Here is a 25,073-nt window from a genome sequence, read left to right as displayed (position 1 = left end):
AGCCATGCGGAGATCTAAAGGCTTCTTGATGCCAGTGTTGTCTCAAGTGGATAAAAAGTACCCTTAAAAGCCTCACTAAATATCAGTCTGAGGTTCCACAGCTTCCCTGCTATTTCTGGAGTTACTTTCAGCTGCAGAGTTGTCTCCTGTAACACTTCTTGAACAAAAATCTAATGTAAAAAAATTTTAAACAAACTCAGTGACTCATGTTTCACATGACATGTGCAGCCCTGCTTTGAAATGTAGAATGTATACAGGCTTTCCCAATTTGGTTCAGCGTGGGACTCATTACTATTTACTCTCTGTGCTGACCTTAGGAGACCCTCTCTCCAAACACCAGTGGAAACTGTACAAAGTTCATTAGCATTTGCCCAACGTTCCACTAATGTGGAAAACTTCTCTTTACATCACTCCTAAACTAGTTTCCATTTTTCAGAAGTTGTTAGACACTGATTAGCTGAAATTATTAGTCCCATTTAACATAGCTAGAGGCTGAGACAATCCCCCAATGACATTAAAATGCTAAGAGTTTCAACTCTGCCTCCTCAAAACATGCCTGAAAAATTAATTTTATCCCCAAAGTGGACATTAACCACAAAAAATGAATGTGGTGTGATCTCTCTCTCTGAGCTATGAAAGCATATAATTTACCTCTTCTGGTAAAATTGTCTGACCCTGCTGCCAGTTTTCAGTGGAACATGAAACACAAACCACTTCATCTCCTACCAACCACATTTGCAACAATGATCTCTGGCTCTTCAGAGGTACAAGGCAGGATAACAGTGGCACAGCCATCAAATCAAACAAAAAGAGCCTGTGTCTAACCCATTCTGAGCCCATCCCTCAAAGGAAGTGTTACTGAAAGCAGCTGGGTTTTGCCTCTGCAGAGATGCTGCCCATGGGTGCTGCCAAGGGCAGGCACAGCCTCCAGCTGGGATCAGGCTGGAAAAGGGATCTGCAGCAGGAACAGCCATGCCAGGCACAGCCCTGCCAGTCTGGAGCCCATTTCTTTTACTGATTCTCACTAGATTTAGCTCCAGATAGCTCAGATTAACACATACCTACATATCACAGGGAAAAAAATAAAATCAGAGGCACCTTCTACTTAAATATTTGATGAGGCTGGGAAAAAAAAAAAGAGTATTCTCAATGATGTTGTTATCAACACCTGATCTTGATTTAAACCAATTCCAGGTTAGTGTTCTTATGGAGTTTTTCAGTTTCTTTTCATCCTACACTTAGATATTTTCTTGGTATATTTCTCCTGTTACATTTTCATAAAGACACCATCCTGCCACAGGCATGTATTAGTTGAGGGAGCATTTTTTACTCTTCCATCTACACAAAGCAGCTGCAGGATAAATGAAAAGCCCTCTCCCTTATGGCCATGCACACGTTTTTCATGTTTAACCCCACGTGCATCACAACCCCCCTTCAGGCTGACAGCACAAAGGTTCCTGCTGGTGCCCCCTGAGTTTGCAGCTGGCTGTGCCCAGCTGTGCCTGTTCAGACCCTGCACTGGCACTGGACACCTTCACACCTCACAGGGGATCAAACCCCAGCACCCAACAGCTCCATGAGGCTGCAAGTGAACAATCAGAGCAGCCCCATCTCTGCCAAAGCCATGGTGCTGCAGCTCCTCAAACTGAGCTCTGAGAAATGGGATTTTTTTATTTCCCAACTGGCCTACAATTTGTTTGACCTTCAAATTTCTCTGCAAAATGACACAGATAGGATTTCATACTTCTTTCTCTGACATTTAGCAAGGTTAAGGAGACTGCTGCCTCAGCAGGTCAGGGAGCTCTTGATTCATGGGTGTGGAACAGTGTGGGACAATTGCAATTTCTCCTCTTGGCACCCAGGACTGGGCACTAAATAAACTCCAGCATGCAGACACTGCAGCAGTTGGAAAGTTCAGGGAACTGAACTCCACAGCACAAAGGAATAAATATTGCTCTGCCAAATCATAAATTAATAAGATTCTGAATCAAAGTACATCAGTTCCAACCTGTTTGAATGCTCATGTCTATCTTACTTTCCCAACATCAAAACTCTATCATATAAGTTAGAGATAATGAAAATTATTCATTTACTGCAAATTTCCGTGTCCATTTTTGACTGTTTGTTCCTATTTTTGAAGCAGATGTGGGGTTTTGCTTAATTCATGCATTGCTAAGTCCCCTGCACAGTCAACTCCCACATCCTTTCTTGGTAGCTACTCATTTTCTTCGTGTCTAAAATAAAAATTCCATTTAACAAGCCAAAAAACCCATGAAGAGCAAAGCAAAACCCAGCCTTTTAACAACGTTTATGAACTTATTACAACAGGAACCATCTTCTTTGCCTTCTCAGTCCATGCAGCACTCAGCACCCAAGTCACACAAGCAATGTGGGCATGGGTTTGAAAACAGCAAACATGGACCACCTTCAATCCCAGAGCAGAAGTGAGTCTGCTGACAGTGAGCTAGCACAGGCTGAGCCAGTGGGTTCTCAGCACCAATAAATACTCAAGGAACAGCATCAATTAAATAAAGACATTTGCTTTCTGACTCTTGCCTCCAGAGGAAAAATGTACAGGATGCAAATAAAAAAATATTTTAAATTATCTCATAATCCAGAAGGAAACTTATTAAAAGGATGAAGACATCTGCTCCTTTTCTCTAGATATATTTTGAAGCTATTTCTTGTGCTCATAACACAAGTGCAAGTACTGAACTGAGCTCCTTATTCCATCTGAGAGCTCAGGTGAGCTCTGAGCTGCCTCACCATGCCCCAGTCATGGGATGTAGGAACTGCCTCAAAGCAGCACCATCCCTCCTTGCTGTAAACACAAACAAACACAAAACAGCACTGCCAAAATAAAGCACTGCCCCTGCACAAGCCTCGTGTTTTATCATCAGTTCAACATGAAAAGCTGTTTCAGACATTACATAAAGATAGGCTAATCCTTTCTCACTCTTCATTGTCATGATATTCTCTGCAAAACCAACACACCTTTATGTATTGGCTAAGATTTGCTTGATAATTGCTAATTAAAGGAGTTAAGACTGTAAAGTTGATAAACAAAATACTACCTTAAGCAGTGGGAATTAGGGGACCTAATACCAGATTAAGAACTCTAATACAGCTTTGCTTCTGAGAGGATGGTCCCAGATCTGTCCTTCCTTTGGCAAGCTGGTAACTTTTTAAGTGCCACCTGAAATCAGGAATCAGTTTTAAGTCTGGAAAAGAGAAAGTTACTCTTGCAGAAGATAGCTGAGTTGTATCAGCAACCCTAAAGGTGATGAAGCAGTTATTCTATGTCATCTAACTAAATATGTACAGATTTATTTAAATTCCTAACATACCAACTGAGGGGTTTATTTTAGGTGTAGAATTTGGCTTTCTTTTTAAACATTAACCAACCCTTAGAAGACAAAGGCTTAAATTCCATTATGTTAATTTACTCTAATAACAAGCCTCCTTCAACATGCCCTCAAATTGATTTTTAATGGTTTTTAATTCAAAGAGATAAAATAAGCAACTATTCATGGCCTTTTGACACTTTAATTAGCACCAATCTATATCATGGACCTAATTAAACATGGGGGGAGGGGGGAGGGAGGAAAGGTCAGTGTGTGCCAGGCAGAATTTCCACTGCAGCAGCTCTGCTCCTCAGCCTGGGAGAGCTGCAATGGTGCAACCCCACAAACCCCGCACCGCTGCCTTTGCTGCTTCTGGTGCAGCTCACAGGGGCAAGCTGAGCTGTGCTTTCAATCATTTTCATCTCCCCATGTTTCTCTTGGCTCTTTCCTCCTGGTTCCCATGGCAACCCCCACGTTTGGTGTGACTGCAATGCTGCTGCAGCCCCGTCAGCGGCACCGCTCGGGCCGCGCCGTGACCTCCAAGGCTGGCACACGCCCCAGGGACACCCGGCTGCACCTCCCTGCCCCAGCCAGGCACCTGCTCACCGTGCCCAGCTCCTTATCTCATCAACAACCCTGCAGCCACAAGCCAGGGAGCTTCCCTGGGAATATTCTACATTTGCTGCCACAAAGGATTTTGGAGGGCAGCAGCACTCAGGATCCATCTCAATGCACATATATCAATACATTTCCATTCCTGTGACAGGGGCAGGCATTCAACACACTGCTCGTGTCCCAGATTTATCAGCTGCCCAAGAAAACCGTGCTGGAGTTGCTGAGTGAACTGGCATTTGGGGGGTTTATTTCATCAGGTTTTCCTTGAAGGAAGAAACAAGCTTTAGGTGAGCCTTCAGTGGGGCTGGAGAGGTACCTCTGCATTCATGGCATCAGCAGCAACATCTGCACAAGAGGCTCAGAGAGCAAACAGCAAAATTAAGGCACAGCAGAACAGTGGCCATCAAAATCCAGTGAACAAGCCTCCAAGTTCACTTCTAATCCTCAGCCATGTCTGATAACAGACAGTAATAAAACCTTCACTAAATTAGACAAACACAAGGCTAACCCTGCAGCAATTTTTTCCACCTCCTGCTGTAGGCTATGGCAGTAATTTGGATTTTTCCTCAGGAAATGTTGCCATCTAGTGACTCCACGTTGCTGTACACATCACAACTGCTACATGAGGGAGGATCTCATTTGTAGTCACGATTCCCCAGTAAGAAAAGTGTGACTGATGACTCAAAAAGAAGAGTTACAACTGCATGGTGATACTAAAGAAAACAAAAAAAAAAAAAAAAAAAAAAAAAAAAGAAAAAAATCTACATCCAGCATATATTTAAAACTGTTCAGATGGAATGTATTAATATTAACAAACTAAGAAAGAAAATGTCCTGAGACTTTCTATAAAACAAAAAAAAGCAGCAAGCAGCAAAAGAAGGAAAAAGGACTCACTGATTTTCTTCCATTGCTCTACAATGTTATGATTTAAAATTCTGTTGCCCTGTTACAGACTCAGAATCCTCATGTGAACAAAACTGACAAGTTCAGTAATATAAACATTTGCTTTCTATTGTGGCTGGGCTCCACAGCCCATCCCCTGCACAGCCTCTGACACAAGCAGGCATCATTCCTGATCACATCTCACCTTTCCACAGGTGGGAGACAGTTTTATGGTCAAAGATTAAAATGACCAGGGTGAAAGCTTCTGCAAAGCTTGATGGACACATAAGAAGATACCTGGGCTCACTCAGGAGCTGCAGGGATTGAGTGCAAAACTCTCATTTTAATTTCACTCACAGAAATGTGCTGTGGGTGGCATTTCCAGCTAGAACTAACAGCTTAAGTGATGGAAGTCAGGAAAACAATACCTTCAACCATACATCAAGCTCTTTATTACAGCACCTGAGTTCTTCAGTGGTGAGAAGATGCCAGAACAAAAGCTTTGGCTTCTTTGAAGTCCCTGACTGTCTCCCATCACTGCTTTCCTTCCACTGATGCTCATTTTTCTCCTCCTGCAAGTGCTGCACATCTTATGCAAACAATGTCAGAACTGCACAATGTCTTTAACATTAGAAACTTGGCAACAGCTACAGGTCAATGTTTCAGGAGTTACTGAAGGAGAACTTGAAGTGAGGGAGGTTTAAAAGAAAGAAAAAAGAGTTCAAAGCTAATATTTAAACAGAGTCTTTTCTATCAGTCTGCAAGAATGGAAATAAAACATCCACTGCCAGAAGGATGAGCTACTACAGTTTGGAATTCTCATTAGAAGTTGTACAGATTTATTCTTTTCAGTAACTTATAAATTTTCAACTTACACCACCTTTGAACACTGATGACAGGAATTAGTCCTACATTGTAATTATAATCTAACATGGCCTGGTTTAGTCCGTGGGTACATTAAAAAATGCTCTTTCAACAAACCATTTGAGAAAATGATGGTGACAACAATTAAGGCTGAAATCCAGACAGCACCTTGGTGCTGCATCCAACTCTCCTTATCAAGAGAATAGAAAGCCAAGATCTGACAAAGTCTGCATTTTACAGCAGCCAAATCTGCCCCTCTTCATCTCAAATACAGCAGCAGTGGGTGCCTGGATGCCAAACAGAAGAGAATCTGTTTAATTTCAATTTTCTTTAAATAAGATCTCAGTTATACAGTAAAGAACATTCAGTAAGGGAACTTCAATTACAGGCTGAAGCACAGCCCCCTAAATACTGTTCCAATTGTGCATTTTCATCAGTATCCAACACAAGTTAATTCCCAGTTTGACTGAAATAAGGATGCAACAGAGCAGAGAGGGTTTCTTGGCTCCTGGCTTTACAAAAATGCTGGCACATTACTCATGCAACCATTATTGGAAGTGATAGTTAAATTCATTTTGAAAAATGAAAATAGAGTTACTGGTTTTAATAAATTTTGAATGACTGTGGCCTTCTAAGTTGGGTAATTCACTAAAAAACTAATTAGAAATGCAATCAGGTTGCAAAGTTTGTCCAAGTATGTTTAATCTATTTCATCAGAAAGGATATCTATCAAGAGGGCAGCTATTCTTAAGGGACAATATACCTATCAGTCATTTGTAGGAATAAAAAAAGCAATGCAGTCAAACCCATTTTGTAAAGGTTAATATAGTCTGAAAAGCATTTATCCCAAATTTTCTCATTTTCAGGACATGCTGAAGCCCCAGAGAGTCCAAAAATAAATTTTTAAAAAGCTACATATTATTCCTGTGACACTTTCAGAGATCAAGTCTCTTCAAAAAGCAGAAAAAGTAGGTTTTGGGAAGGAAGGAGTTCCCAAAATTTAAATAAATGAATACTGCAGAAGGCCAGCAGTCTCAATGCCAACTTCAGAAGCTACAAGCCCAAACAAAACTGGCATCAATGGAGAACAGATGAAGAAAACCTCAAAAAGACTCCCTTATTCTTCACAAAAGCTGGATTTTAAAAGCCAACTTCCAGATTACCCAGTATTCAAATTACTATGAAATCACATACTGGAAATACATATTATTTCTTAATGATTCTATGATCAAACATCTCTACTTGTAGCTACATTCCCAATAAAAAACTTCCTAAAATCCTTAAGACCACATTGTTTTAAGAGGAGTCCTGAGGAACCAGTTTTATGTTCAATTATGGAATTGTGTTCAGACTCAGGAATTGCCTAAAGGACAAATGGTTCCTGCAATTCCAAGCATTTTGGAAATGGCCAAATGATGGCATTGCCTGCTCTTCTCAGCCAACCTCTGCAGGAGCAGCTCCAAGATTTGCTTCCACTGGTATCCCCCTATCAGCACTTCCAAAAGCACCACTGAAACCCCAAATATGTGCATGAGGCAGGGCTCCACCTGAGCAGTAATTCTCACTAATTAATGTCACCTGGATGAATGAGGGTCACTTAGCAGCTCCTTCCTGAAGCTCTACTTCTGGAAAAGCAAAACCCATCCATTCAAGCACTTCTTAACAGGATCATTACATTTTTTCTTCTGTTCATGTGGAAATTAAGTATGCAGGTCTACTGTCATCCCAACAGTGAAAGCATCTTGAGGAAGCTAATTAAAGCTAAGAACAAACACTTTCACCCCCTCTCCAGCTTATTTTTGCCCCAAAGGAGGATCACAGTATGTTCTGCTGTGGAAAACAGAAAACAGCACTCACTAATCTCTAAACTCTCCTGACACAGGCAGACTGGGCTTGTGCTGCAGCATTTTTGGGCAGCTCCATTCTGGATCACTGACTTTTCCCTCAGATCTCAGGATTTACACTGCCTGCACCACGTCAGCACTTATGCAAAAGCTGCTCATGGAGAATTTAATTGCCAGCCACTGTCCATGAAAAAAAGGCAGCACAAGCTGTAATTGCTCACTGAAGGTTGAGTCACCTTCTTTCCAAGAGGCAAATGAGGTGGGAGAGGGGTGGAATCCCAGCTCTCCCTGCAGCCCTCAGAAGGAAAGACTGAATGAGGTTGTAATCTCCAAGTTTTCCTCACTCACTGGGAGGTCTCAGCCTCCCAAGCACAAGTGATGGATGACAGGAAGGGAAATAAAAATGCAGCTTATGAAAGTGCAGAAGATAAGGTCCTTTTGTTACTGACACACCACAAACCCAGGACTGACTCCCTAAAAGGCCACCAGCACCAAGAGTCCCTTTTTACTGTAATTAATAATGCATTTGTTATCTGAAGCTCATCTGCTGTTTTCTACACAAATCTCACACAAGTATTTTTCACACTCCCTATATACATGTCAAGATTTCATTTTTGCCATTAGTAGAATTTTTCCTTTAAACCTGTGTTTACCTACAACAATTAAGGCAGCTGGATTGAGCTTTTTCTGGCTGTTTGGGGGGATTTGGATTTTTTCTTCAAATGCACCTATGATGAAGTAATCAACCTTATCTGTAATAACTAGATGAAAAAACCCACAACTTGTTTAAAACTGGTTTAATTTGAAACAATATATACACAGCCCTAAGCTGCCTCTATTACTGTCTCAGGTGGAGCCTTTTGGGAAGCACACCTCTGCTTCTCTGCAGTTTCTCTCATGTTGAATTATTTAGGTTTGCATACCATGATTGGAGGGCACTTTTAACAACCCTGTAGTGTATTTCCCTATAAATTACTAGGAAATATTTAACCTTGATAGAACTGAGCTAAAATACTGTTTAGAACTGGTCCCAGCAGCACTGGCTGAAAAGGAGTGGAAATATGAAGCAGAGTGAGCATAGGAACAGTTTTGGAGAGCTCCAGCCCACACCCCCTACACCCCAAGCCCAGGGAGAGCAATAAATGAGATTTCTGCAGGACACATTACCAGTAGCACTGGGCATTGTTCTCCAGCAGCTTCTCCACCATGTGCTCCACCCTGACAAACCAGCTGGGCACAGCTTTGTAGATCAGTGGGGTATCTGACCTGTGCAGGGAAGGGAATAAAACAAACAAACACATCTTTAAATGCTACATTAGTTATAAAGTGCTCTTTAATATTTATTTTTGCACATGACAGTCTCCTTTTCACAGACTGAGTTCACTGCTGCTGAAATATTATCACAGTTAAAGGTTGGGGTTTGTTTGGTTTGTTAAATTACATAAACTGTTACACTTATGTGAGCTACTATTTTGAAATCCAGTCCTGAAAAAATATTTTACAGCCTTCAAACCCAGTAATTCAGGGAATTTGTATAGCAAGAGCAATCATGAGAATGTTCAAACGATACTTGAATTTGAAATTTGTGCTCCTACATAGTACAACATGATGAACTTCAGTAACTATTAAAATGAGTCATGTTTCAGTCTTCCACATGAGCTCATTCTGCATCACTTTTTATGTGTACATGAGCCTGAAAAGCCAGGAACATGATGCTGTGCTTTTACTACTTGCATTTAAAATAATAATCACAAATCATAAAGAAGTAACAGCACCTAGGGTTAACCAGAAGAAAGTTCTATTCCAGGAGGAGAGGGAAAGCAAGAAATCCAGATAAGCATATAAAAGAAGTTTTAAATATATCTTAACATATTCCTTACTTCAATAAGCAATAAAAGAAAATTCTTATGGGAGGAGAGCAGTTTCACAACTTGGGATTGCTTAGAAATGGAAACACAATTGGCCAGAGCACAGATTGAGCAATTCCCTAAATTACTTGGGAAAATCAGTATCTCCAAGCATCTGACTAGAGTGTCCCAGCCCAGTCTCTGATTTATCAGTTCCACAGTAACTGTTCAGGCAGCACATCCTTCTGGAGGATCCTGGGACCCAACAGTGGGCACAGGTCACTGGCAGGAGCTCAGACATTTCTAACCCTTCACATCCATCCCATCATTCCATTTTGAGGAGGGAGAAGAGCCCTGGGGCATAGGATCTGTGGGTACAGAGGGGCAAACAACACTGGGACAAGAAGCTCATTCTCCTTTAGCATCAATCCAACCCACAAAAAGCTTCTGAAAAATATTACTTTTGTTTAAATCACTTTGGTTCAGAACTTGGCAATACACAAAAATTCACCTGAGAAACTCCTGTTATCTCCCATGTGCAGTGAGCACATGAACTGCTGCCCAGACCCAGACAAAGACTCCCAAGATCCCCAGTTCTGACCAATGTCCTCCATTTTCAGCAGTTCCAATAAAGACAAATTCTAACTGAAAACTATCTACTGTGTCCTTACCAAGCTGTTGTGGTTTTCATGGGTTTTTTGAAAGTTTAGTTGACAGAAAGTTACTAAACAGAGAAGGATCCTGATTTCATGATATGTAAAAAAAGAAGGCAAATTTCTCAACATCCCAAGGATTCAACAACTGCTTGGTTTCAGGGAAAAGCAGGAGTACATTAAGAAGAGTCTGATTGCAAAGTTTTCTTCCATTAATCAATATAACTTATAACTATGTTCAAAGTTAAGAACTACTCTTCTACTTTTAGCATATTCCAATTATGGTTTGATTTGTGATGGCAGTGAAATGAGCTTTTCAAGTAAAATCCATTGTTCGGTTCTTCCCACCGGATAATTTGCTGCTAGGTGCTGCCTGCAACTTATCATCCATCAACAAAAATGTCAACAGAGTGGCAGCATTAAGGATCTTCCACAGAATCAGCACTTCTGCATCCCTGCTTTTATCTCAGAAGGCCATGACTGGATATTGGAGTTGCTGCACAAGAAAAACACAAGCCTTGCCTGATTTTGGGCCTGCCATTTTTCAAAAACTGTCCCAAATCATCAAGGACGTAACACTTGAAGAGCAATTTCCCTTCTTCCTCCAGGCAGCTGCTAGAAACAAACCAATCCGGCTGCTCAAGAGCAAGCAAAGGTTATTTTTCCTATAAATTAAAGATAGATGTACCCTGCTAGAACACTTCACCTGGCAGAGTCAGAGCCAGACAGAGAGATGAGCTTTTATCACAGCTATTTCAGTACAGGTGCTGTATACATCAGATAAGACTTAAAATCTTCAGATAATTAAATTAGATATTTTAATGTAAGTCTGTCTTTGCTCATAATAAGAATTTAATACTCTACTAAAAGGTTACTGAAGATTCTTTTTCTTTTAATTGGATATTGTTTGGTGATTTTTTTACAACAGCAACTGTGGAAATTTCAAACCAGGGAGGACACTAATAAAAACAAGCTTCATTTCTAGATGAAATCTGTCTAGCCTGTATTCCTCAGAACCAAAACTTGTTTGTTCACTGATATTGAAGGCCCATGGAGAATTCCACATGGAGACTTCCCCCAGAGACATCCACCTAGGGAGATGTCTCCACATTTTAAACATCTGGGCTTCTTTCAAAGAAATAAGTCCTCTTACAAGGTTCAAAAGAGCTATATTTTAGCCATTTTATTCAAAACATACAAAGCTTGAACACAAACATCTAAAGACCTTCTGTGATATGCTTATTTGGATACAATTCAAAGAGTATCAAAAAAATCCTTTCCCATCACTCAGCTGCTTAAAAATTAACTTTTTTTACAAGAGGTGGTTAGTTAGGAGTTTTACACTGAGAATTGAGCAAGACAAACTACAAAAACACACATTTAAAATCATAAATAGAAACTAAATTTCAGCGCTACACCTAAATTCATCAGTTTTATGGCAAAAAAATTTCTTGATGACTAAACCAAAACTGGAGCTCTCCTGAATTAATAATCTCGGTTTGTGTTACTTTTAGTTTTGTCAGGAAAATTAAGTAAAGGAGGGAGGAGGCAGCTGAAGAATCTCTGGGTTAGAAGCTGAGCTGAGGGCAGGGGCAGGTGTGAGCTTACCTCCAGCAGAAGGGGTAGCTGTGCTGGAAGGTGGTGCTGTGGATCAGCCGGCCCTTCTCCTTCAGCCATTTGATGATGTGCTTATCTGCATCCTGAAAACACACAGTGGCCTTGGAATGCACATGTCTCTAAGCTACTACAGCATTTGTCTCAGAGACTCAAATTAATTTTAAAAAAAAATCTATGCATAACCCAGTATTTACACACACACACACACACACACACAAAATTGCTACCACGTTTATCACATTTCCTGCAGGGGCACTGTAAAACACTAAATTTGCAAAGTTATTTGCTCTCCAAACCCTGTTTATCTACAGTGTCTTCAACGTGTCTCTGCTATATGGATAAATTAGAATTTGTATATTAAAGCACCAGTCCTTTTATACCCTTAACTCTCTTTCCATATACACACAACTGTGTGTATAATTCCAATTTTCTGAAGCACCAATACAAGCCAGAAACCACATTATTTAATATCCTAATGACTGAGTCCTCTAATTTTGTGACAGGAAATCACATAGTGCTTTTTACCTAGTATTAAAACTTCCTGGTGCCACATTCCTCTAAAGTGACTGAATTTCAGAATTTGAAGCACATTTCACAGTACCTCCCTAACTAACTGGGATTTCATGCTAAGCTGGAAGTGAAAGCTGTATATTGATAATTTAAGACAATCTAGTGAACATACAAATGTCAGTACGACATTAAGGAAAAAAAATATACAAATATCCATGAGTGAAAAATTCAGTATCATAAGAAAATTTTCCAAGAGCCTTAAATTCAGATTTTTACCAGCAAAAAGCTAAACATGGAGCCTCCAGTGTCCTCTTATTTGCCTTAATGCATAAAGCAGGAGGGAAAGATAGCTGATTGAATCCTCAACTTAATTGGAAAAAACTGTAAAATCCTTTGTTTACAGGAACTTGCTTTGCCATGTAACTGGAGCAGCAGGGCTAAAAGCAATTTGTTTTCTCAGGACATGGACTTGAAGAGGCACTCCCTGCTAGGGATTTGTATCTGCAGCAATGTGGAGTTCCTGGGGGTTCCTTTTCCAGGGATTCTCCTGCACCTGCTGGCAAGAAAATTCCCACTGCAGCACAGGCCACAAGTGGGGAAATGACTGAATTTCTCTTTTCTAGGGAGTCACGTTACATTAACTGGCTGGGAGAAACTTAATGATGGCACCTGGAAATTCAGAGTCATCCAGAGGTGAGGGAGGCCCTGCACATGTGCCTGGAGACTCTGGACATGACATTTCTGTCAGGAAAAAGCTCAGAGTGAGTGAGAGTCTCTCTGGAGCAGCTCCCAACAGGACACTCCTCTGCCCTCTCACCACAACATTACTTGCATTTCAACTTTTTTCTCAGCTGCTTAATAAACAAATTAAACAAATGTTAAAACAAATTTTAATTTATCCAGATACCACTCACACACTGAAAACAAGCCCACACAGGGAAAGAAAAGAAAGTTTCTACTATATATAAAATGTATCTTGAATAAAGTATTTCAGGCCCACTGACCTTCACATACTGCCCAGCAAAGTCAGTCACTTCTGCTGTGAAGCAGCCTGATGCATCAACAGGACACACAGGCACAGAGTCCTTCTGAATGATATTAAAATCCATGCAGACTCTGTAATCATCCTGCAAAAGAGACAAGCAGCAAGCTGTAAGAATACAAAATACTGGCTAAGATACCCATCCCTCGAAACAGAAATGAAGTATTGAACAGAAAATGTGATGGCTGGACAAGAATAGCAAAATACTCAGGCTTCACTAATCCCAAATACTTCTGAGAAAGTCCTTTTTTACAGGATTGTAGTTTTAGTCATGCAGAAAATTAAGATTTCTTCAGACTGTCCCCTAGTACAGGGGATATGTGGATGTGTTTCTCTGCACATCAGTGCATATACACACACATGTGTATTTTATGTGTCTGAGCACACACACACCCATGGAGTGAACAGCTTCAGGCAACCACTGCATGGCAAAGGAATCCAACCACTCCATCCTGAGCCTGGCTCTGCCCAGCTCTCCAGCCAACAGGGCTTGTTTCACAAAGCAGGTTGTTTTAATCAATCCAATTCTGGCATTTCACATAAGCAATCCCATTTTCTGAATGTCTTAACAATCCAAAGTCTTTAAACCTGTATTTCTCAATCATTTCTGGCCCATAGGCAATGCTACTGACCAAGAACCACACATGGACAACATCATAGTTTTTTTTCCTGGCCAGTCTCCATTTAAATTTTTAATTTCCTGTAGCAGTAAGGGAAAAAAAAAAATTAAAAAAAAGAGTTGCTTCAGACTTTCCTGAACATGACTGAACAATAATGGCATCGGAGAAAAGATGAGAAGAAAATCAGTAGGGGGATAGAAAAGTTGAGATTTTACCTTCCAGGCTGAAGGGACAGTAAATCTGTCCCTTACCCAGTCACAGCAATGGCTGACAGGATACATTGCAGCTGTCTCACAGGAGCTGCAGCTGAAGCACCCTCTGAGGCTGCCCAAGGACAGGGTGTGAATGCACATTTCACAGGGCAGTGCTCCACTGCTCCCTGAGCTCTCCTCCCTGGCCCTGACCAACCCAGCTGAGCCAGGCAGGGCTCCCATGTCCTTTGTGGCCTCATCCAGCCCCTCCAGCTCTCCCCACCATCCCTGATGCTCCCACTCCCCCAAGCCAGACCTGCTGTGTTTTACAAGGATGAAATCCATCCACAGATGGGGAAGTTGGCTGCTTTGTGGACCAAAGCCTTACACACAGAAATAACAAATCAACAAATCCCTGCAGCCCCAGCGCTCACAGCAGAGCACAGCCCTGCTGTCCTAGGGTGATGTTGTGATGCTTGTATCCCCATTCCTGTGTGCTGTTCATGCTGGATATCATGTTCTGTGCCTTCAAGACTGGCTCTGAGGAGTGCAAGTTTTGTTTGGGTTTCTCATCAGGCACTCCCCCATGGCTGGTGGGACACACAGACAGGGCAGTACATGGTGCTGCTTTTGCTTTTCGCTTTGCTCTTGCTTCTGCTTTGCTTCTGCTTGCTCTTGCTTCTCCAAACACTCCAAATTTCTTCCTAGACTGTTTCTCCTTTCCTTTTTTGGACACACTCAAACCTGCTCTGGACTGGGACCTGGGAACACCAAGAGTTTGCACCTTGTGGCTGCAGGAGCTGCCCCAGCACAGGATGGACTGATAACAGAGCAAGAGTTTCTGAATTTGTCATCTTTGTCAGAGCAGTGACAGAGTGGTGTCACCCAGTATTGTTCATTCTGTGTGCTGGGGGTGCTGTGCCTGTTAAATAAACAGGTTCTTTCCACTTCTCTCTGAGGAATCCTTCCCAAACCCGTTGGGTTTGCTTTCTGGAGGGGCCCCCTTTGGAGATTCTCTCCCAAATTTGCCCTAAACCAGGAACCTGTCCAGCAGCTGCAGAAAGCATCCCATAATTATTGCCCCTGCCCTTATGACCCAGAAGAGCCTCTCCAACAGTGAGAACAGCTTCTGTCACACAACACTATTGCTCACATAAAAGCCAAGATCAACATCAGGTTTTTCCAAGATAGGAGTTACAGTGGTCACTCCTGTACCTCAAAATCCCTCAAAAGATTACACACAGAAGTTGTAATATACAAAATTAATAAGTACAGCTCATTTGTGAGAAAGCAAAAGCTTTTTTATGTGAACTTTTAACAAAAGAACAGAAACATGAAGTCAAATGTTCACCTTCAGCACCTCTTCTCAAAAACAAACATCACTTTTGCCAAAAGTGTCAGGTACTGAAAAAAAAGTGCATCAGTAACAGATCTATGAAAGTTGTGTGTCACAGCCTGAGCAGGCACTAGCAGTATTGCAAATTAAAAATTTGTATGCAAATTCAAGGGTTACTAAAGCTTTTAAGTTGACTGCAGGTACATCTACATATGATGAAATGCCTGAGCAGCTGAATTTTGGTGTCATGTTAATCTGGAGGTACAATGAGTTTACAGCATTTTTAATACAGGTTTGTCTTGTTCTGTGAGCTTTAATTTTGATGTCTTTTGAACTGAAATATAGAGTGCTCTGATATGGTGTGGCAGCTTGCATTTGGCAAAGGCATCACACAAGACAATGAAACTACATCTGGAACTAAATGGAAGTGAATTTTTACTTTCCATATTTTTGGAGAAGGATCCATTGCTGAGCTATCAGCAATACAGAACATGTATCAGTAAGTAGGATTATAAATAACTAAGTAAATAAAACCCTGACTTTCCAACTTTATTTATCACATGGACTCATTTATATTGATGGGAAAGATCAGAGACAAATCTCAAGGCTTGCTGTGAAGGACTGTGCTTTATTTCTTCACCTCTGATGATCCTGGTGCTGTTATTCCTTTTCTATTCACCTCCACCTCAACAGGAAGGTGCAGAGGAGCCAATTAAGCAGGAACACAACCCTGTCTGCTACCATGAACCATCTCCCTTCCTTCAGCTAAGCCTGTCTAAAGCCCAACAAGCAATACCAGCAGGATTCTACACAGAACCTGCTGTGTAATAATGAAATCCTGAGCTTACACCAGCACTTCTGGGAGCTTTTCTGAACAGAAATAATCCAGGGGCTTCAAAACTGAATTACATGCACCCCAAAAAGAAGGCAGCAGCTTTAAGTGCAACACACACTGTGCACTTTCCTTGTGAAGGCAGCACAGCCTTGACTCAGGCCCCTGCACCAAAAGTTATCAAACCTCTCCTTAGCTGATGACTGCAAGGTTCTCTTTGTGATGTCTGTGCACTTCTTCCTCACACAGTGTTTCATATATTTTCTTCTTTGTGAAGCATTTAACTGTTACTCTCAGGTTTTTCCCTAAAAAAAAATGTTTTACAAGTAATTGCTGATTTCCCAGGGGAGAGAGAGAGAAAAATATTTTTTCCTCTGTGTTTACAAAACTCAGTGGGCTTATTAAAAAAAATCAAATAAAAGAGGGCAGATAATCCTTGCTCTAAGAGGCCAGTCAAGCTTTCCAACAAGCTGTTTCCAATAAATTTAACTGGACTGTGCAAATACACAATCCACTCTTAGGGATTGTGTGATTCTTTCCTGCCCAGGGAAAGCTTCTTCCAGAGCTCCTTCCCTCCAACTCCCACAGCAAGAGCTCCTGACTCTAAATCAACTCCCACCCCTCTGGAACATCCAGGATTCAGCTCCAGGGAGAGTCTGAGGAGCAGAAGTGGGACAGGATTTACCCTCCTGAGGACACTTGACCAGCCACCACCATTTTCTTCATTAACTGCTAACACAACCCACTCTAATTTTCTTTATTCAGAGCTATATTAAGCTGGAACATCTTTTCATATCAACCATCATCCTGACAAGGGAAACACCACCACAATGGATGTTCCCTTCAGCAAAATGCAGGGGAAAAAGGATGGAAGAGGATGGGCTATTTCACATGAATACAAAGAGGCCTGTTGCTAATGCCAAGTTTCTCTGGAAATTATGACAGAGCTCGTGGTCCAGGGATTGCTAATTGCTAGGCACTGCAAGTTTTTTGAGGGCATCTTTGGATAATGGCTGAAGACAGGACACTCTACAAAAAGGACAATGAGCCTAAACCAGTGCATTTAATTCAAGTGTCTAAAAACTGAAATGATTAAATCCATGACAAATTATTCCTCTTAGCTTTAAAAAAAAACAGACTGAGAGACAATAAAGACAGAAAAAAAAAGAATGGAGTGCCACAAAATCCTTTCACACCAAAGGATAAAGTCTCAGGACAAAAGCAGTGAAAGCATTTTCTCATTCTCTAAAAGCCCAGTGAGTAATGAAATTGAAACACTGAGCAGAATTGCTGTTCCCAACCAAAATCATCACTTAGCAAAGCCAGTTTTCACTAGCAGTGCCACAGATCAGCCCTTCCCAAAGCTCCAGCTTCAGCCTCTGGGAAAAGCTGAGCTCAGTGACACCCAAAAGATCCAGTGGGGAGCTCAGCTCACACAACACAACACAAACTCCAGAGGGGGACACCAAAATCTCCAGCCCAGCATAGGCACTAATGGAAGAGCTCATGAGAATACAAAGCTACATTATATTCTTACACTTTTAAGCAGCAAATGGGAATATTGTTGAGCATCAATCACCCTGAGAGATTCCCCAGGAGCTGGAAAGCCAAGCAGTGTGTGCTGGCCAAAATTCACCTTACAGATACACTACAGTGTAGTTGATACTTACAGCACCAAAATAGGGAGCCTGATGGACAACCCCTGTGCCTTCCTCCTCCTTCACATAACCATCCACCACCACAGTAAAAGCACCATTTTCTTTGCACTGTAACACAAGAATATTGTTTATATATATATATATATGTATTTATACAGATATTTATATTTTAGAGATATTTATTTACACACATACAGCAAAACAGAGCTGTTCAGAACCTGGCAGAGCCACAAGCCACACAAAAGAGAAAAGAACTGCATCAAAAATCAGTGACATGGTAAAATGTGACATCCCTGACATGACTTAATGACTTCCCATAGCCCAGGCACCTGTGTACTCCATTTAAAGAGTGTCAAGTGTGATTAAATCTCACACCTCTCCAGAAGGCCTCCAAGCCAATTTCTCCTCAAGCCACAGATCTTCACACAGTTCTGTGCTTAACAGACTGCAAATCAATACACTCCTGAACGTGGGGACACAGCCAAGAAAGGTACAAAAGCTTCCCTGCATTTTTTTATGTCCCCTATACTTCTGAATTAAATAAAAAGTTGGATTTTATAGTCACACATTTGCCTTATTTTCTCCAGAGAATAAGAACATGGTAAATACCAACTAAAAACAGAGAGAAGAGAAGAGAAAATCCAGAAAAAATTTGCTAAGAAAAGATATGACAATTTTCAGTGTGTTCAGTATACAGATAATGAAAAATAAAGGGTTATTTACTATTCCTTAAAACAAAAATAGTAAAAAAAAAATTACTGCAGTCACAGCTGAACCAAATATGTTAGAAAATATTAAGTTTGGCTTGTTCTGAAGGGAGCTATTTTGAGATAAGATCTCCATTGTAAATAAAGAATTGTAGATGCCCCCATCTGCTCCTTACAAGTACAGCAGGACTCACAAAATGCATCCATTCCAACCCTCAGATGCACAGTGCAATATTCCAGATTCAGCTGTGTTTGACTTTCCTCTAGAAATATCAGAGATTGCTCCCTGCTGAGGTTTTCCCACCTGTGCTGACTCCTGCACATCTTTAGGAACAGGAAGTGTCTCAAATGGCCAAATCCCTCAAAGGAGGTCCCAGCTGTCTGGCCAGCAGTGCTGCACCTCTCCTCTTTGAAAAATCTCATCAGTTTTTAATCAGATTTTTTTTTTAAAATTAGAAAAATTCTCTAGGCACTCTCCTGTTGCTACATGTTCTTTTATCATGTATGATGCCAGAGCTAATGCAGCTGAAAAGCTGCATCCAGCTAAATCTGATACATCAGTAGGGTTTTAGCAAAGGATTTTAACTCTTCAGTGGGAAACATGACATGACTGTGATTGTTATCCAAGTCATTCCCTTGTGAAGACAAAGCTGGACTTAGGAGGTAGACAACAATCACCAGATGAGAAAATGAGAGAATATTGGTTAATATGCACTTGTTGATATGTATTGAAGTGTCTCTGCAATCTGAAATCAAATTTCTATTTATCAACCACTGTTTACTCTGAGTATATTTAAAACTTAAAGGAAAAAATTAGAGAAAAAGTTAACTCTGTTTTTCAAACTTTCACTATTTAATACAATCTGGAGTTTCTTATTAGAACCCAAGATCTTTTTATAATATAAACAAGGAATACTCAGAATGAGTTTTATTTTTGTCTTTATATTCTGTATCAAACACCAAACCGGTTCATCTTACCTGAATAAAATATTCAAAGAGTGGTTTGTATTTCTTGCCTTTAAGAACAATACCAGGAAACCTGAAGAGAAAGATTTACAAGAATATAAATGAACAACTTGAAAACTGGTTTTTTTTTTTCCTATTTGCTTCTTCACCTCCCTCACAGAATTTGATTTCAGAAGACAAAAATAATTTCTTTAAGTTTACTTCCCACCTGTGTGGTAACTTGGAGAAAAACCAATGTCTTTTATGCATCTCTGCTACCAGTCAACAACTTGTACCTGATGGGCTTCAATCAAACCATCAATATCAATTAATAAAGGAATTAAGCATTAATGACAAGCTCCTTATGGTAAAGCCAGGCAAGAATCTTGTGGATAAAACACAAGAATCATAACAAAGGCCTAAAGGCATGTCCAAGAGCACTAAATAATGACCCAAACCACCTGAAGTTTTCCATACAGAAGACAGTGACACAGGTATTGCAGGCTGTGAAGCTCAGATATCTCATTCTTATTCCATCCAGCCTCTCCCCAGGCATCCCAGGGGATGATCCCACCCACACAGGGCTGCCTGGGGAGCAGCTGAACCACACAAGGCACAGGGGCAGGGATGGAGCCTCTGACAGCAGCTGACAAAGGCAGGGCTCAGGTTGGGATTTGCAGCTCACAACTCCCCTGAAAGTGCTTAAATTGTCCAACTTCAGGGGGAAAATCCAGTTAAAACATAACTTAATCTAAAGGATGGGCTGGCTCTCTGACTGTGTCCCAGCTGTGGTCTCTCCCTGCTCTGGCCTTGATCTACAACCTTCAAACAATGGTCAAACCATAAACACTGGACTCCTTCCAAGTGGGGGACTTGCCCAAGCTGTTTTTCCCTGCACAGGAAGGACCTGCAGCAGCATTTACAGCCAAGTTCAAGAAAACAAGCCCACACAGGAAAGGAAAGTAGTTTAGCTTACAAAAATATTCATGTATCTTTTCTAATTGGTTTCCATGCTTTGTCTTCTTCCTTGCTATAGATACACTCAAAAATCATCAATTGTTATTTCTTCTATTAATTTCTTCTATTAACTCAGCTTTGCTTGCAGGCCAGCTGTCAAGCCTCTCCATACTCAGCTCAGCACACACAATATCCTCTAGGAATAGGGCAGATTTCTATTTTAAGCCTCAGCTTTGCAGATGGTTTATATGTTTCTATATTACAAACAGCCTTAGGAATGTTTGAGGTGCTTAATCAGGATCAGATGAGAGAGAAGCATCCCAGTGCTCAGCCACACAGATGTGGGAATGCTCAGACACAGAATGTGAAGCACCAGAATTGGCTTAAAAAAAGAAAAAAAAAAAAAAAGTAGTTATATTCTTTTTTAACACAAGTCAGAGAAAGGTAAAGGTTGTGGATCACATTCCTGATTTTCATTTTGGGATCTGAAATGCTTTGTTTGTCACAGTCCTGAACTTCAGGTTGAAAATTTATACAATGGTGCCTTCTTGTGACCTAAGTTATAGCAGTAAGATTTGTTTAAAATCACTTCAGCAATCCTTCACTCTCAGGAGATCAGAAATCTCTGCTTTGGATTCTTTAGAATCCAAAAAGAGACAAGCAGGAAAAACAGTGTGAAGAAATTAAATGCTTACTATGCCAAAGGACTGGAATCTAACACAGGGGAGGGAAATGCTCAAAAACCACATCCTACCCCTGCTAAATAAAACAGGGTATTTTGGTATTACCCAATGCCAAAAGTGGGGTCATACACCCAGACACACTCATGAGGTTCAGGGGACTTCAGACACTGACCCTTCCCTGACCTCAGCCTGATCCTGCTGTAGATTTTGTTCCATCAACGTCCCCCTCAAGGGCCTGACTGCTTGAGAATGTAAAAGTGAGATAAAGGAAGAAAAAAGTTAAGAGCAGAAGTGGTGAAGTTCATTTCCATGAATTTAGATACTTGTAGATCTACATCTTTCACAGATCCATTCAACTACCAGCTACCTTTTAATTGTCTCACATTTGGGGAAAATTAATTTTTACATATCAGAAAAACTGGAGTATGACCAAAACCAGAAAAGATATCAGCTTGAGAAGAGACCACAGCACTAATACAAAAAGAATGAAAATATACTGCTCTGCAAAGAGATTTGCTAGCAGCCTTATAGATGGGCAGAGGTCAAAAAAAGGGAAATTTAAAAAATAATCAGAGATTGGAGGGAGTGAGTGGTGATGTTAGAAATACCATTAGTCAGGGACATAAATTCAACACCTGAAATGTGCATGGCTGCCTTAAAGAGCAGGCTCTCCAAATTTCTGATGAAGACACCACATCAAAAGAAGGCCAAAATGTTCTGTGCACTCCTGATATAGAATGACTGCAGTCACATTGAAGTTAAATTTGTAGTATTGCATTAAAAGAAGAATTTGGAAATAAAAGACAACAGATCAACAAATTTAGTAGATGAGCTAACTTGCTTTGTTTTTAAGCCTAAAGCAGCTGTATTTAAAAATACTTAAGAACATAAAATGGTTTTGATAGAAGTTTTTAGACACTCTGAACAGACTTCAAGATCAGAAAGGAACAGAATATCTGTATTTCAAGATCAAAAAGGAACAGAATATCTGTATTTCCCAAGAGAACTGAAGCACTGATGGACCTAAAAACCACTGAGACAGGTCTAACAACCTGATTGAACTTCAAGTGCTGGACAGTCTTTAGTAAGAGAAGTGCTAAAGAGCATACAATGTGAATTTGTCAACAAGCCACACAAAGCCAAACTTTTTGGGGCAGAATTGCCAGCTTAGATAGCAAGCAAGCAGATCAAATTTAGGTCTTAATATTAGTGAGAGTTCTGACACTTTATCATTCCAACACCCACAAATACTGGAACTGGAGGATACACCAGCACTGCAAGAGAAAGCTGTTGTTAATTCAGTATCAGAGCAAGAGAAAATTCCCAGTGCTGGCCTGGCAGGGCCATCCTGGCACTGACACTGCTCAGTGGCTCCACTGATGACTCAGAGGGGAGGAAAAACTCCAGAGATCAGAAGTTCAGCCAAGCCTGAAGAATGAGAGCACTGAACATCATGTTTAGAAACTGAACACCAGCTTAAATTGGTACAGACCAAGTGACAGATTAGGAGCATTCTCATAGAGGGGGGAAGGGCAGAAATCAATGCAGGAATCTAAAATAATTCAACTGTCACAGTATGAGCCATCAGAACAGGAAACATCTGAAACATTCCAGCTCTGTATTTCCCTAATTTAATGATCACATGCAACTGCTTAGCTGAAATATCATCTATTTTTTCAATTTACAGCTTTCAGATGCTTGATAAAAAGACTAAAACAGAAATAACTGATGTCAGTGAAGAAGGGGTGTTATTCTCAAAACCATTCCCAGTCTCTATTTTTTTTATTGTGGTCATGTGGGGCTTTATAGGGTTTTCTGGTTTGTTTGAATAAGGTGAACAAACCAGTGTTTGTTGTATTTGACCTCTTTAACAGGCTGCTGGTTTATACAAAACGTTTAAGAGAAGCCAAGACAGACATTTTGTCTAAAAGAGCTACAGAATTGAATACCTGCACCCCCTGCCCAGTCTGACTTCTTAAAGAATTCCTCTTTTTCCACCTAATCAAGATGAGTGAGCACCCTGCAGAAAGCAATGACTGCCACTAATTAGAGAAGTTAATATTGATGTGCTAAAAACAATGGGATTGCTTTGCCCATTTCCCTTTCAATCTTTACCTCATGTGTAGAAGGAGGCATCTGGACCACACCTCCAGCATCTTCTCAAACTTTTACCTTTATGTAAACACAAAGGAGAAGGGTGGACTATGGAACCTTTACTCCCCACTACAATACAGGGACCCAATGAAACTTTTTTTCTATTTGTAGCTTCACATACAAGACCAATTTGTTCCAGCAAATTTCAATTCCTTTTATAGATTTTTGCTATATAAACACAGATGCAGGGAAATCCATCTTCTCAAAAACATTTAACTTCTGATCTAGAAAAACACTGAAAGCTAGCAATATAATAATTTATATACTTGCCTGTCAAGTATCTGATATTCACTGTCAGATTTGTACAGTGCCACCAGCCTGGACTCCATCAAAATGTAAATCTTCCCTGTGGCTTTATCTAGAATATAAAATAAAACAGGAGTTTCACAAATCTCAGTTTAATCCCCTCATTTGCACCATTATGAAACCTTTCAATATATGCAAGATATTTTAACAATAAAACTGCCCAGAATAATCCTTTACTACTTTCCAGCTACTTTTTCCCCATACAACCAGTTAAGGAACACTTTCCAAAGGCTAAGTTTAAATAGAAACCACAGGATAAAGCCCAGGCCACTGATTTTCAGTGTGTTTTGTTGTTGCAGAGGCAGAAATACCTTGTCTATTATTGCTGAGTCAAGTAAAAAAGCAATTGAGAAGTTTCAGTAAATTGTAACTGAAACAGAGGGAAATGATTGGAAGATGAACAATGACTACATAAAATCAATATTATTAAGTTGTAAGGTAATGATTGCACTTCATGCAGCCTTCCTGAGATTTGCTATTTCAATTTCATGCTTGGATTTCTTTATAAAAGAAGTATATACCAACAAAGGAAGTTAACATCAAAAATGAGTGAAATGTTATGAAGAAAACTCATTTTCTATCCCAAACCATCCTGATTTCCTAACTGCAATGAGAAATTTTATTCAGGTTGCTACCCTGTCCCACAGCAGTGAGCCAGAGACATCCAAACCCAACTCAGGGCCTCAGGTTATTATTTCTGAAAATACCCAGTATTTCTTTGTAAGATGATCAAATTTATGTTCAAACTTTTCAAAACTGAAACATACTTAGTTCTCTTCAAAGAAAGAAAACCCAAACAGGTGGAGTTCACTGCAAAGGCCTGCACAACTTCGTGTTTAACACACAACAGATTCATGAGGTTCTGTTGAAACTGGGAATTCCTACTCACTATTTTACTTTATTAAAAAAAGGGGAGAGGTGTTTGTACATGAAGGTATAATTAAAGACTACAAACACACACACCTATTTTTATTATTCTTTATTTCACCTATCAGTGAAATAAAGAATAGTCCTCTCAAAAGGAATAGTCCTCTCAATTCATGTTAAATAACAAGAGCAGAGCAGCTGGAAATCATCAGCCACATCCAAAGTGAATCTCATCCTCCACACTATCACTGCTTCAACCCCAGAAAAGTTCTGTGAATTTCACATAAACCAGACTAAAATACAACACACAAATACATATCCACAGGCACTGAAGGAAGAGGTGTTCCACACTTGCCTCTGAGTTTTACATACTGCAGTTCTGGGTTAACACAGAGGGCCAGGTTGCTGGGCAAGGTCCAGGGAGTCGTGGTCCAGGCAACAAGAGAAACACTTGGATCTTCCTCCAGAGGGAAGCTCACGGTCACTGAGGGATCCTGAACATCCTGAAAAACAATTTAACATGCCATGTTCATCTGCAATGGAAAAGGTGCAGGGGCAGCATTGAAGTCAGGAGAGAGCACCAGTCACTGAGCTCCTCA

The 25,073-nt window shown here is 40.5% G+C and overlaps 1 protein-coding gene across 3 annotated transcripts in view; it reads right to left on the bottom strand.

Annotated features, from left to right (window-relative positions):
* Nucleotides 1-25,073, bottom strand: part of IARS1 (isoleucyl-tRNA synthetase 1) — a 95,337-nt gene that overhangs the window by 50,637 nt on the left and 19,627 nt on the right. For all 3 annotated transcript variants that reach the window (XM_071440011.1, XM_071440013.1, XM_071440012.1), the window contains exons 8-14: nt 24,830-24,977; nt 23,572-23,659; nt 19,541-19,601; nt 17,868-17,963; nt 13,181-13,303; nt 11,658-11,749; nt 8,717-8,815 (exon numbers count right to left, since the gene is read on the bottom strand). In XM_071440011.1, coding sequence (XP_071296112.1) covers nt 8,717-8,815; nt 11,658-11,749; nt 13,181-13,303; nt 17,868-17,963; nt 19,541-19,601; nt 23,572-23,659; nt 24,830-24,977 — 707 coding nt within the window. The remainder of the gene's footprint in view (nt 1-8,716; nt 8,816-11,657; nt 11,750-13,180; nt 13,304-17,867; nt 17,964-19,540; nt 19,602-23,571; nt 23,660-24,829; nt 24,978-25,073) is intronic.

Source organism: Agelaius tricolor, unplaced genomic scaffold, assembly GCF_023055355.1.
Source record: "Agelaius tricolor isolate 1412-34295 unplaced genomic scaffold, bAgeTri1.0.p SCAF_14, whole genome shotgun sequence".
NCBI classification, from domain to species: Eukaryota; Metazoa; Chordata; class Aves; order Passeriformes; family Icteridae; genus Agelaius; species Agelaius tricolor.
The sequence above is the reverse complement of the archived record's forward strand: the minus strand, read 5'-3'. Positions and strand labels throughout refer to the sequence as shown.